Source organism: Engraulis encrasicolus, chromosome 8 (genome assembly GCF_034702125.1).
Source record: "Engraulis encrasicolus isolate BLACKSEA-1 chromosome 8, IST_EnEncr_1.0, whole genome shotgun sequence".
Taxonomy (NCBI): Eukaryota; Metazoa; Chordata; class Actinopteri; order Clupeiformes; family Engraulidae; genus Engraulis; species Engraulis encrasicolus.
Genome location: NC_085864.1, coordinates 45872399 through 45886190, shown reverse-complemented (window position 1 = coordinate 45886190; position 13792 = coordinate 45872399). Strand labels below are relative to the sequence as shown.

The 13792-nt window shown below is 48.8% G+C and overlaps 1 protein-coding gene across 1 annotated transcript in view; it reads right to left on the bottom strand.

Moving 5' to 3' along the window:
- mre11a (MRE11 homolog A, double strand break repair nuclease) overlaps window positions 1-13792 on the bottom strand; it is a 36046-nt gene that overhangs the window by 12009 nt on the left and 10245 nt on the right. Inside the window, exons 2-9 of the mRNA XM_063205858.1 lie at window positions 12702-12834; window positions 11746-11906; window positions 11182-11269; window positions 10556-10697; window positions 10100-10214; window positions 2201-2386; window positions 1590-1761; window positions 1236-1316 (exon numbers count right to left, since the gene is read on the bottom strand). Of these exons, the coding sequence (XP_063061928.1) occupies window positions 1236-1316; window positions 1590-1761; window positions 2201-2386; window positions 10100-10214; window positions 10556-10697; window positions 11182-11269; window positions 11746-11906; window positions 12702-12834 (1078 nt within the window). The remainder of the gene's footprint in view (window positions 1-1235; window positions 1317-1589; window positions 1762-2200; window positions 2387-10099; window positions 10215-10555; window positions 10698-11181; window positions 11270-11745; window positions 11907-12701; window positions 12835-13792) is intronic.

Genomic DNA, 13792 nt, shown 5'->3' with positions numbered 1-13792 from the left:
CACACAGAGTTACGTGACCCTGCTTTGCCAACACTGACATTTCTTAGTTGCCACACTCATTGTGCTTGTCGCCCAACGCCTGGGGTTCATTCCAATATGTGACCTTGCGTCCTCCAATAGTGCTTGTGGCCTTGCCCCACCTCCTGGCCCCGCCTCCATGGAGAAAACAACAGAGTTTCCAAGCTGTCAGCCTAGCCACAACAATTTTTGGGGGACTATTCTTCATATACGTATCATAGTAGCCTATATTCTGTTGTTTGCCCCTTGTGTATCATTTATTTGTATTTAAAGGGGTATGCCACTATTTTGGGGCTTAATACAGTTAAAATCGTTGGCTGGGGTTTATAAAGGTGGTAAAGTGTCTTATTTTTCATGCAAGCCGTTGTCTTGCTTTAAGACAAGTTAAAAGAGGGAGCATGTCGCTAAGCTAATGAGTCAATGGATCCGTGTATTGACTAGCGACATGCTCCCTCTTTTAACTTGTCTTAAAGCAAGGCAACGGCTTGCATGAAAAATATGACACTTAACCACCTTTATAAACCCCAGCCAACAATTTTAACTGTATTAAGCCCCAAAATAGTGGCATACCCCTTTAAATACAAATAAATGATACACAAGGGGCAAACAACAGAATATAGGCTACTATGATACGTATGTCATACCAAGGAAGCTGCCAGCCAAATTACCTAGTGACACTGAAAGCATTACTAGCCGGACTTCCGGTCAGGCGACATCTCGGATGGCTGCATAATCATAGAGCTCCCCGGTGATTTTGATTAAAATACCCCAGATACATTCAAAGAGATGCTGAAGTAAAGTTTTTCGGAAATGAGTAGAGGAAGGGGTTCAAGAAAGAGCAAAAAACCACAACGTAGTGAGATTGGCGTGGAAAGAATTACAGAAATGTCGGATAGCCGAAGCAGCTCGCCATTCATGGAGGAAGAAGAAGGGGCGCGAGCAGCTAGCTTGCAAAGTATAATGAACGAGCTAAAGGACTTTAGAAGAGATAATAAACAACACCTTGCAGAGATTAAACAAGAACTGCGCCGAACGAATAATAGACTGGACGAGGCAGAGGGAAGGATTGACGAAGTGGAAAATACTTTGATGGCGGCATCCTCGATGTTGAAAAAACTAGTAAAACGCAACGCAAGCTTGAAAGCATTACTAGCCATAGGCAAGTTTTACCAGCATTTGCCGGTTGGCAGGTGCCAGTGTCAAGCCCTGCTACTCACCCGTAGGCGTATCAGGGGTTTCTCTGGCATCTGTGGATTCCCAACCCGCTCCTGCTCCGCTTCATCCAGCATCTCCTCCACCTAGTGGACACACACACACACACACGCACACGCACACGCACGCACACGCACACGCACACGCACACACACGGTTAGTTACCAATATTTGCTGCTAGTATGGAAGCCAGGTGAGGTGAATACAGAACGTGGGCCCAGGCCGATAAAAGAGTGTGTGTGTGTGTGTGTGTGTGTGTGTGTGTGTGTGTGTGTGTGTGTGTGTGTGTGTGTGTGTGTGTGTGTGTGTGTGTGTGTGTGTGTGTGTGTGTGTATTTGTGTGTGTGTGTGTGTGTGTACCTTTTCTTGACAGTAGGCCATGGTGCGCTGTGTGACGTTGGGTGTGTGTGGGGTGAAGAGTTCTGTGAGTTCGGACAGACACACGTCCTGCATGTAGAGACGCCGAGACGTCTGCAGCGGAATCTTCTGGAGCTTCATCTTACGGCCGTTCACACGAAGCAGCCCTACACACCTTCACACACACACACACACATATTAACATCTCACTGCCACACACACACGCAGCAAACCTACACACCTTCACACACACACACACACACACACTTTCCAATCAATAAAGGCACAAAATCACAGAAAAATATGCAAATATATTTTTTAATGCAGCTGTCGTGTTGAGTGCAGTTGGTAGACATGTTATCCTTTAAAGAAAAAAAAAAATATATATAAAAAATATATACAGTATATATCTGGTCTTTTTGACTTTATTTGTGATGGTATAGTGAAGATGGTGACAGGAAGCGAGTGGGGATAGAGAGAAGGGGAAGGGCCGGCAAAGCTACCCGGGCCAGAAATCGAACCTGGCTCAGCCGCATAGTAGACGAGTGCCCTACCGTTACGCCACGACAGGGCCCCTAAAAATATCTTTAAAAAAATAAGAAGTGTACACATACTTGGGTACGGCTTCTCCCGGCGACAGTGATGTCACGACGCTGCTTCCTGGCTGCGTGACGTAGAACAGCTGCTGCTCGTTGCGTTCTGGTTCCAGGCGGTTCTCGTGCTCGTGGCCCCACACCACCAAGTCCAGGAAGTCATCCAGGAAGGCCTCCGGGATGTAGTTGGTCGCACCATGCTTACTCCTACGGGCGCGAGCATACACATTTTGATTATTTTATTTGGGAGGACCAATAATTATTGAGAAACAATACAGCGCCCCAAACAATATTAAAGTAGCAATAATGTGTCTTCTACATAAATGCAAAAGTTATACTGGCCTGAAGCCTATTCAGGGATACACACACACACACACACACACACACACACACACAGTTATAATCGTGGAAGTAGAACATAATACTGAAGAGGTGGCTCCGGAATGTAGTTGGTCGCACCGTGCTTACTCCTACGCGCGCGCGCGCGCACACGCATGCACGCACACACACACACACACACACACAATAATAGAAGAAGAACATAGTCATCCAGGAAGGCCTCCGGGATGTAGTTGGTCGCACCATGCTTACTCCTGCAGGAGCGAACACACATGCACACACACACACACACACACACACACACACACACAGGAGCGAACACACACGCATGCACACACACAACACACACGCACACAGACACACACACAAATAATCATAGAAGTAGAACATAAGTCATCCAGGAAGGCCTCCGGGATGTAGTTGTACACACACAGTTATAATCGTGGAAGTAGAACATAATACTGAAGAGGTGGCTCCGGAATGTAGTTGGTCGCACCGTGCTTACTCCTACAGGCACGAACAGACACACACACACACACACACACACACACACACACACACACACACACACACACACACACACACACACACACACACACACACACACACACACACACACACACACACACACAATAATAGAAGAAGAACATAGTCATCCAGGAAGGCCTCCGGCATGTAATTGGTCGCACCGTGCTTACTCCTACGGGCGCAAGCGCAAGCAGACACAGACACACACACACACACACACACACACACACACACACACACACACACACACACACACACACACACAGCAAGAAGTATCGTGATCAGAAACATGTTGGGAGAATTCTCTACTTTAACGACGGCAGTTACGACGGGTGATGTGGCCTAGTGTGGAGTTAAGTCAGAGTCCAAACTGGCGTGCGCTCTGCTCCGCCGCCATGACACACACACACACACACACACACACAGAGTTGTAATCATGGAAGTAGAACATAAGACTGAAGAGGTGCCTCCGGAATGTAGATCGTCGCATCTTGCTTACTCCTACGGGTGCGAGCACAAACATACGCGCGAGCACAAACGCACACGCTCACACGGGTACGCATGCACGCACGCACGCACATACACACACAGACATACGCACACAGACACACGTACGCGCGCACACACGCACGTGCGCACACACACAAACACAGACACACAGAGTTACAATCATAGAAGTAGAACATGAGACTGAAGAGGTGTCAGCCATTCGCAACAGCACTGGAAAACGGCAAGCGCCATCCTCCATTTTGTGTAGATAGACTTGTGCTCTTTATTAATCAAGGGCCAAATTTGAAGGAATTATGCCATGGACATTGAAGAGAATGCATATCTGTCCAAAATATGGAAATTGTTTTGTTCTATTTCGTTCCTTCTGACCGCCAGAGGCGGTGCTTTCAGCACTGAATATTCATCTTACGGATCAAGCAGGTCGAGAATTAATATCAACAAAGTAACACGTGACCTGGGTGACGTCACCCGGTGACCCTGCGTCAGGGGTCAAAACACCGGTGAACCCAGGAAGTGACTTCTTTCATCTTCTCGATTGCAGGTGTCGAGTTTTGAGATTTTGGGATTGACCTGACGCTTTGTTCGTTTCGCACCCATAGGGTTGGGGCTGTGGGTTTTCCACCCCCCATGAAACGGCGTTGGTCGCTTTTTCCTTTGAGTATCTCTTTCACATTTACGATGTGTTCGACTGAGTGTTATCCGCTCGGTGGAGGAGGGCTGGCTAGGCTACCTAGCCTGCCTAGCCCCTGGCTCGAGGCACTGTTCTCGCCGACTGGAGGCTAATAACTTGTCCTTTCCCGTGGAAGGTAGGCCGTTTTCTGATCATGTATTAACTGCTACCGCGTTATCTTCAGTGGTGTTTCCCGCAACTGAATTTGACGAGCGGTCTCGTGGCGTGATGCGCTTTCGAGTTGGGATTATGTATTAACGCCTGCCTGCCTATGTTGGCCATCGTTTGGGTAAGTGGACTGTCATTTACTGTTTCGATTTATTTTCGCGGTGTTTCTCGCCGCTGAATGTTACTATTACTGGGCGATTGTTGTGACACTCGACGCGAGCTCGGTTACTTGTGTTCGCGTGCCTGTATTTACGTTACGGCTTCATTGTTTGTACAGTGTAGCCTGTCTGTACGGTTGCTCCACGGGCCAGTGTGGTTCGCTTTGCCCTTGCACCGTTGGCGTCACGCTGCTCCAGAGATCCAATCTACAATACAGCCTCTCTCTACTCTCTCTGGCTGCACTCTGCTCACCCCGGTTGTTATTCCTGCCCGGTTGTGTTATTTCTTCACTGTTTGATTATTGTCTGTTTTCATCTGGGGTGTCTTCGCCCCAGAAGTGTATATTTGCCTTGCATTTCTATCACTGTGCTACTCCTGTCTGCCCAGGATATTGGCTGTGCTTATAATAATAATAATAATACTGATAATAATGCATTTTATTTAAAAGCGCCTTTCAAAACACTCGAGGACACTGATACTTATTGGTATGTCCTCTACTGTGAGTCGCTGGGTGTACAGCGCCTACCGACTGCATTGCAATGTAATGTTAATGTCCAATGTTATTTGCTTGTCAGCTTGGTGTTGCCGCCTGGCTGCTGGCTCCTGTTGGCTACACTTGGGGCGTCCTCGCCCCTCGTGTTTTATATTTGCAGTATTTGCTGGACATTGTAGTGTCATCTCCTACATGCTGCCTACTTTTTGCCCACTATCGGGTGCCCTCGCCTGGGGTATGTATTGCTTGTTTGTTCCCTTCTGTGTGTTGCAGTGTTTGCTTCCCGACACAGGGCCCTCGTCTTGCCTGGTTGCTGGATTTCTTTTTGGCTGCTGTTGGATATCCCAGCCCCTTCTGTGTGGTATTCACCAGTTGGCCTGGAGCTCTGGCCTCACCTGGTTACTGGCTTGCATTGGCTACCACTGGGGTGTCTTCGCCCTGCTGTGTGTATTGCCTTGTTTGCCTGTCGGCCCTGACTGTCCGACTGCTGGCCTCCCTCTCGGCTACCACTGGGGTGTCCTCGCCCTGTGTGCCTGCCTGCCCGACTGATGCCGTCTAGGCCCCTGGGACTGGTGTCGCCCCTCCTGCCTGGAGCTGAGGCGCCTGCGGCTGAGGTTGACAGATGTGGCCTGGGCTGCCTGCTCAGGTCTGCGTGCGAGAGCACTTGCTGCCGGACTGACGCGGTTTGGCCCTCGACACGTCTGGCATGTCGTCGTACTCCAGACCTGGTGGAGCCTGTGACTTTCGTCCCTTGGCTCGCGGAGTGTGCCGTTGGGCTTGCGCCTCTGTGACTGGGGCACATGTATGTGGACGTTGCTGCCCTGGGTACAGGACCCGGGTGCTTCCTTCATTGTCCTCGACTGTGGCGCGTAGGTCGACTGCTGCACGTCGTCCCCCTGAGCCCTTGGGCTATGCGTGGACTCGCCATAGGCTACTAACGAGTGCCATTGGCGCCCGCACCACTGCAGCTGCGGCTGCTACTGGTATGTTGGAGCGTTACCACTCCTTCTCCTGTTGCTCTCCAGATTTCCCTACTGTAAGGGAGTGACCCCACTCCGGGCTCTCCCTTCGAGTTTTCAGTGGCTTACGACTGTTCGCTCTGTTGGCCTCGCTATGGATGGTCTCACATGAGTGCTCTGGGCACCGGTAGGCGTACACGCCCCTACGACTGGATTCTGTGTCTGGCTGGTTCAGCTTCATGCTCTGCCGTCTACTGCAGGGGCATCACAGTTGACTTGTCATGGGCGTCTGCGTCCTGTGTCGTCTTGCGCCCCTTTCCCGCTGGGCCCGCTTGGACTGTTTTGCTGTACCTGCTACTGGTTACCCTGCCTGTCCCGCCTGTCTATGCCGATGGCCCCTATGTGGCCTTTACTGGTGTTTGGCTGACTGTGACACTGCACGATGGGTCGGCGATCACGCATTGGCCGGGCTGCTGGAGGCCTCCATCTATGGCCTTGCCGGGTATTGAACCACATCTTGCCGCCCTCCTTGCCTCGCCGGTCAGAGCGTTGGACTGGCGAGGCACACTGCCCTGGTCACTTGGACACGTCGCAGATGAGCTCATCAGCGAGGACTATGATGCAGCATTGCGTACAACGTGCATTGGGTTTTCGATGTCCCATGTCTTGTTGGCCTTCTCTCGGCCCCCATGGACCGCTTTGGGGCGCCCCCTGTGAGTTATCTTTGACTCCTGTTTGCTGGCATTCGCCTGTCTGGCCTGAGTGCCGGGGCTGAGTCACACAGACCATGGCCGTGGTACGATGATTGGTATGGCTTGCGCGGCACCCTTGTCGGGGCCTTGCTGGAGGCCGTCTGCTCTCTTCCTGCGGCCCCCATATGTCCCTTTGGTCCGTCCGCTTTGGGCAAGCCACGATGCGGCTATTCTGTTGCCCCGACCGTGCGGCCGATGCTGCATGTGGTTTTGTTTCGCTCACGCTGTTGTTCTCGACCTGGTGCGCTTTGCCCTGTTCTCGACATGCAGACCCCTGGCCTGGTGTTTCTAGGCGTCGTCTCTGCTTATGACCAGCGTACTTGCGGGCATTGGAAGTGGAGGCTCTCCTTCCTTGCTCTCCGCTCCTTCCAGGTGTTGGGCATGCCGACCTCGGCATCCCGCGTTATCCCTCTTGGCCTCCGCTTGCTGAGGCCTCTTTGGGTTGGATGTGCCGTTATGACACCAGGTCCTACTGTCGCTGACCGCTCTACATTGTGTCTGGCTACCATGTCCGCCTACGACCCTGGAGATGGAACTCACGTCTGTTCCGCTCTGCCCTTGCGCCGTGAAGTCATGCCCACTGCTGCTGCCATTGCGCGGTGCGGTCGTGCCCACTGCTGCTGCCCTGGACGCTTGGTCTGCGGTGGCAGTCCGACACTGCCTGCGACCTGTGGGCCCCCTGATGATGGCCGTACCTTGGATGAATGTGGGGATTGGCCATCCTGATTGCCCTCAGACGCTCTCTGGCCGGTCTTGCGGTCTTGTGTGGAGCGGGCGGCTCATCTGTCATGTGCCATGTATGCCGCCTTGGGTCCTTGCCCTCTCTGGGCCTGTTGCAGCAGCTGTTTTCAGGGGCCTGTTTTCATGGGCATGGGAGCAACTTCCTTATGGGCGTCCAGTGCCCTGTTGTTGACCTTTTCCGTGGTTCGCCTCTTCCATTGTGGCTCCTCCCGTTTGTGGCACCGGGTGGTATGGTACCGCTACGGGGTGGCACAGGTGTCCCCGTCAACTGCTATGCTAACTGCTTACTTGCTGCCCCCTGTGGTTCTCACTCAGGGAGCTTGTGGATCCTTTGGGCCAGGTTACACTGGCTTCCATGTGGCCGTTGGTACGTGCAAGGACATATGCAGCACGGCCTCCTCGGCATCAGGCTGCACCATTGCCTGGTTTTCTTGATGTTGCCCCACATGTTACTGTGGTGCTGGCGGTGGCTTCAGGCCCGTCTCAGTAGTACTGACGACGGGTAGGCACTCCTCATGACTTTGTTGGTATTAGTCATCCAGTGCTGAAAGCACCGCCTCTGGTGGTCAGAAGGAACGAAATAGAACGAGGGTTATGTACAGTCCCAGGAAAAAGTTTGTACACCCTTTGAAATTTCTTACCTTTCTGTCAAAATTGGTCATAAAACATGGTCTGATATTCCCGGAAATCACAAGAAGGAACAACCAGAGTCTGCTTTAACTAATTCAACCCAAACATTTACAAGTTTTCATATTTTCATTGGCCATAAGATGTAAACATTCACAGGACAGCAAGGCATAAGTAAGTACACCCTTGCATTCAATAGGTTTTAACCCTAAGTTAGTCGCAATAACCTCAACCAGATGTTTCCTGTAGTTGCAGATCAGATTAACAAAACAATCTGGATGTATCTGGTCTCCCTCTTCTTTAGAAAACTGCCTCTCGTCAGCAAGGTTTGTGGGATGTCTGGAGTGCATAGCAATCTTGACTTGATGCCATATAATCTCAATTGTTTTTTGTCAGGGCTTTGACTGGGCTATTCCAGAATGTGTATTTCATTATTATGAAGCCATTCTAAAGTCGATTTGCTTCTAAAGTATGGGTTGTTGTCACATTTCAGCACCTATCCTCTTGTGTGCTTCAACTGTGTGACAGACTACCTCACTTTTTTCTGTAAAATATCTCGATAAACTTCTGAGTTCATTGTTCCACTGATTATAGCAAACTGAAAAGGGCCTGAGGCAGCAAGGTAGCCGCATATAATACTCAAAGGTGGAGATGATGTTTTTGTGAAGGTGTGGTTCTCCAGTTCTCCTCCAAACATGACATTGTGTGTTCCCCTGAACAATTCAACTTTGGTTTCAACGTTGGTCTACAGAATATTTTGCAGTAATTCTATGAAGCATATAAATGCTTTTTCGCAATCCTCAAAGGTGCAGCAATATTTTTTTGGACAGAAACCTCATTAATTTTAGATTGGCAGAATGAATCCCATTTTAAGCTATTCTTGGTTACATCTCCTCTTCTGAGTATGGTGGCGGGAGCATCATTATATGCGGCTACCTTGCTGCCTCAGGCCCTTGACAGTTTGCTATTATCAGTGGAGCAATGAACTCAAGTTTATTGTGATATTTTACAGAAAAAAAAACGTGAGGAAGTCTGTCACACTGTTGAAGCACACAAGAGTATGGGTCCTGAAATGTGACAACAACCCATACTTTAGAAGCAAATCGACTTTAGAATGGCTTCATAATAATGAAATACACATTCTGAAATAGCCCAGTCAAAGCCCTGACAAAAAACAATTGAGATTATATGACATGAAGTCAAGAAAGCTATGCACTCCAGACATCCCACAAACCTTGCTGATGAGAGGCAGTTCTTTAAAGAAGAGGGAGAAAAGATACAAACAGATTGTTTTGTTAATCTGATCTGCAACTACAGGACAAGTCTGGTTGATGATATTGCAACTAACTGAGGGTTAAAACCTACTTAATGCAAGGGTGTACTTACTTATGCCCTGCTCTCCTGTGAATGTTATGGCCTTATGACCAATAAAAATATGATAACATGTAAATGTTTGGGTGGAATTAATTAAAGCAGACTCTGATTGTTCCTTCTTGAGATTTCCGGGAAGATCAGACCATGTTTCATGATCAATTTTGACAGAAATGTAAGAAATTTCAAAGGGTGTACAAACTTTTTCTTGGGACTGTATATAACCACGGTTCTATGAGTTCCGGATGACCGCCAGAGCTTGGCAGTCACTCGGAGTGTGTTCGAGAAGATTTGCCAAGAAGTCACTTCCTGGGTTCACCGGTGTTTTGACCCCTGACGCAGGGTCACCGGGTGACGTCACCCAGGTCACGTGTTACTTTGTTGATATTAATTCTCGACCTGCTTGATCCGTAAGATGAATATTCAGTGCTGAAAGCACCGCCTCTGGCGGTCATCCGGAACTCATAGAACCGTGGTTATATACATAACCCTCGTTTTATTGATGACATTTGTGTGTGTGTGCGTGTGCGTGTGCGTGTGCGTGTGTGTGTGTGTGTTTGCGTGTGTGTGTTTGCGTGTGTGTGTGTGCGTGTCTGTGTGTACCGGTTCTGGTGGATGACAAACATGTTGAACCACTGGCCCTCGTCCTCTCTTGGCCGCAGCATGCACACCTGGTTGCTTAGGAACATCCTGTAGAGACGCTCATCAGGAATGGACCCTGCATGCATGCATCCACACGCGCACACACACACACACACACACACACAAACACTGTTGCATATTGTCCCAAAGTCCAGAATGAATTCAGGCCTATTGCTCTGACCACCTGGTCATAAAAAAGTTATATTTCAAACAGGACTCGGTCCGATATTGACCAATTCCAGTTTGCTTATTACTGTAGGCCACATTGGGTGTTGAGGATGCAACTGCATCTCTGATGAATATGATTTAGAGCGATGGGATTGGCTGAATAACTCACCGATAATCAACAGAGAGACAGGATTGGCTGAATAACTCACCGATAATCAACAGAGTGACAGGATTGGCTGAATAACTCACCGATGCCGTAGAGAGCGATGCGGGTGGAGCCCTTCTGCAGCAGCACGGGGCTGATCTCGATTCGCTCCACAGACTGACTCCGCCCAAAGTGATTCACTAGCCCAGCGACGCTCAACACGTCAAGAGCACACAGGCCATCCACCTATAAAACACACACACACACAAACACACACACACACACACAAACACACACACACACACACACACACACACACCACACACACACACACACACACACACACACACACAAACACACACACACACACACACACACACACAAACACACACACACACACACACACACACACACACACACACAAACACACAAACACACACAGAAACACACACAGGTATGTGATGCTCGGGTTCTGCATTGCTATTGCTAATTAAAAAAGCATACCAAGCCAGGCCTGAAGAAACAGAAAAAGCCCTGATGAAGGCCATTGCAGCCCGAAACATGTTGCCAATTTTCATTTGTACTTCTACTATGAACTAGCTCAGTTAAATGAAAAAGCTTTCTAATGAAGACGGAGAGTGCCTTGGATTTCTTCAAAACGCCTCCTAGTTTGAGCCGGGCTTTAGTCTGACCAATGCAGCACTGGACTGGACCCCCATCCATCTCTTACCCCTGTAGGGTCGTCATGGTTTCCGTGAACGCTGAAGACGGGGATGGAGATGTTGAGGTTCTCATCCTGATAGTTCACCCAGGGAAACCTGCAACGCACACACACACACACACACACACACACGGACACGCACACGCACACACACGAGCAGTTGAACCCATGGCAGAACACATCGACGAGGAAGTACACACAGGTACACACACACACACACACACACACACACACACACACACACACACCAAAAAACAACATTCAGTCACCGTCTACTTTATTAGGCATACCGTATCTGTCTACCTGCTCATTGACGCAAATTTCTAATCAACCAATCACATGGCATTCCCTCAAGCATTATGGCACTTAAACATCTTTGTTGCGCTTTAAGTGGGATTGGGGGGGGGGGGGTGGGAGTGGGGGTCAAGCACTGGTGTCACTTTTTCCTCTTGTGCAGTTTACTTGAAAACCTGCTGCTACTAAGTATTAGTATAACAATTTCGTTGCCGTTTTTGACAATGACAATAAAACTCTTTAACTTGAATAGTGCATGACACTTGTTTCCTCTCTTACTTGCTGTTTCCAAAGTTGACGGCCTGGTCGCTGAGGATCTGGAACCCGATTGGCTGGTCACCCATGCAGTATCTCCTCAGCGTCTCCATGCAGCAGTGAAGGGACTTGCGTGAAGGCTTATTCTCATGGAACAGATCTCCCCCCAACAACACCAAGTCCACCTATACACACACACACACACACACACACACACACACACACACACACACACACACACACACACACACACACACACACACACACACACACACACAGCTTATTCTCATGGAACAGATCTCCCCCCAACAACACCAAGTCCACCTACACAACCACACAACCACACACCCACACACACACACACACACACACACACACACACACACACACAGCTTATTCTCATGGAACAGATCTCCACCTAGCAACACGAAATCCACCTACACACACACACACACACACACACACACACACACACACACACACACACACACACACACACAGCTTATGCTCATGGAACAGATCTCCCCCCAGTAATCCACCTACACACACACACACACACACACACACACACAGCTCACAGCTTATTCTCATGAAGCAGATCTCTCTCTAGAAACGGGTCAATGATGTTTTTTAGTAGCTAAGTGAAAGCTAAGCTATTATTGATGCAAATAAACAATTTAGCTTACCATTTATAACGGAAGGTTATTATAAAGTGCTAATATCCCATTCAGTCATGAAAGGGTTAATACACATATTTGATTTGGTGGTGGTGATGGTTGTTTATTGTTGGCATATGTGTGTGCATATGTGTGTGTGTATGTGTGTGTGAGAGGGAGCGTGTGTGTGTGTGTGTGTGTGTGTGTGTGAGAGGGAGCGTGTGTGTGTGTGTGTGTGTGTGTGTGTGCGCGCGCGTGTGTGTGTGTGTGTGTGTGTGTGTGTGTGTGCGTAATGTGTATATGTGTGTGTGCGTGCGTGCGTACCTGGTGTTGTTGGGCGTAGCTCATGATCTCATTGAAGGTGTTGAAGGTGTCGTCCCCTCTGATTGGGTCTTTCTCCAGGAAGCCCAGGTGGATATCAGTTGCCAACAGGATCTTGAAGGTGTTCTCATCCTCCCTTCGCACGCACGCACGCACACACACACGGCAGTCATGGGTAAGCGGTTAGGGCGTCAGACTTGTAGCCCAAAGGTTGCCGGTTCAACTCCTAACCCGCCAGGTTGGTGTGAAGATTAATTAACCAGTGCTTTCTCCCATCCTCCTCCATGACTGAGGTACCTTGAGCATGGTACTGTCACACCCCACTGCTCCCTAGGGGCACCATTGAGGGCTGCCTCCTTGCACAGGTGAGGCATGAATGCAATTTTGTCGTGTGCAGTTTTCACTTGTGTGCTGTGGATTGCTGTGTCACAATGACAACGGGAGTTGGAGTTTCCCAGTTGGGTTTTCATTTTTTCACACAGGGGTACATTCTAATATGTGGACTCCAGTCCTCCCTTGCTTTTGCAGTTATCTATTTTAACTAAAGCTGTGATAGGCCATCGCTCATCTGTTTAGAAGGTGCAGGATTCAGTTGAAATTTCTGTATAGAAAGTAGACAATCCGCATACATCAGGTCTTCATGTAAAGCTTCTTTGCAAAAAAAAAAGACCTGAAGTGTGCGGATTGTCTCCTTTTTATGCAGTTATTTCTCTTTAAAATGCTTTCTGTAGATTACTCCATATGCTAAACTTGAGCTAAATTCCAAAGTTTTTTTGTGAAACTCATAGCCGGGGCACAGCAAATCAATCCCCAGGCATGTGCCCCTGTAAAATAGTAAAGAAGTAGGAAGAAAAAGTAGGAGATGACCACGCCCCCTTCAGAGACCGTACTTGAGTACTCTCCTTTTGTTGATGCATGTTTTGATATTTCTTGGTCTCTATCATATTCACCATCTTTGATTATACTAGAGATGATTGATGAGGAAGCCATGGCTCATAACATGTTTCTTCCAGAATCAATACGATGAATGATTCTAAGCTAAACTTGGATTTTTTCAGCACACCTCAGCTGGCAGGTGCGTCGTCGGAGATGGC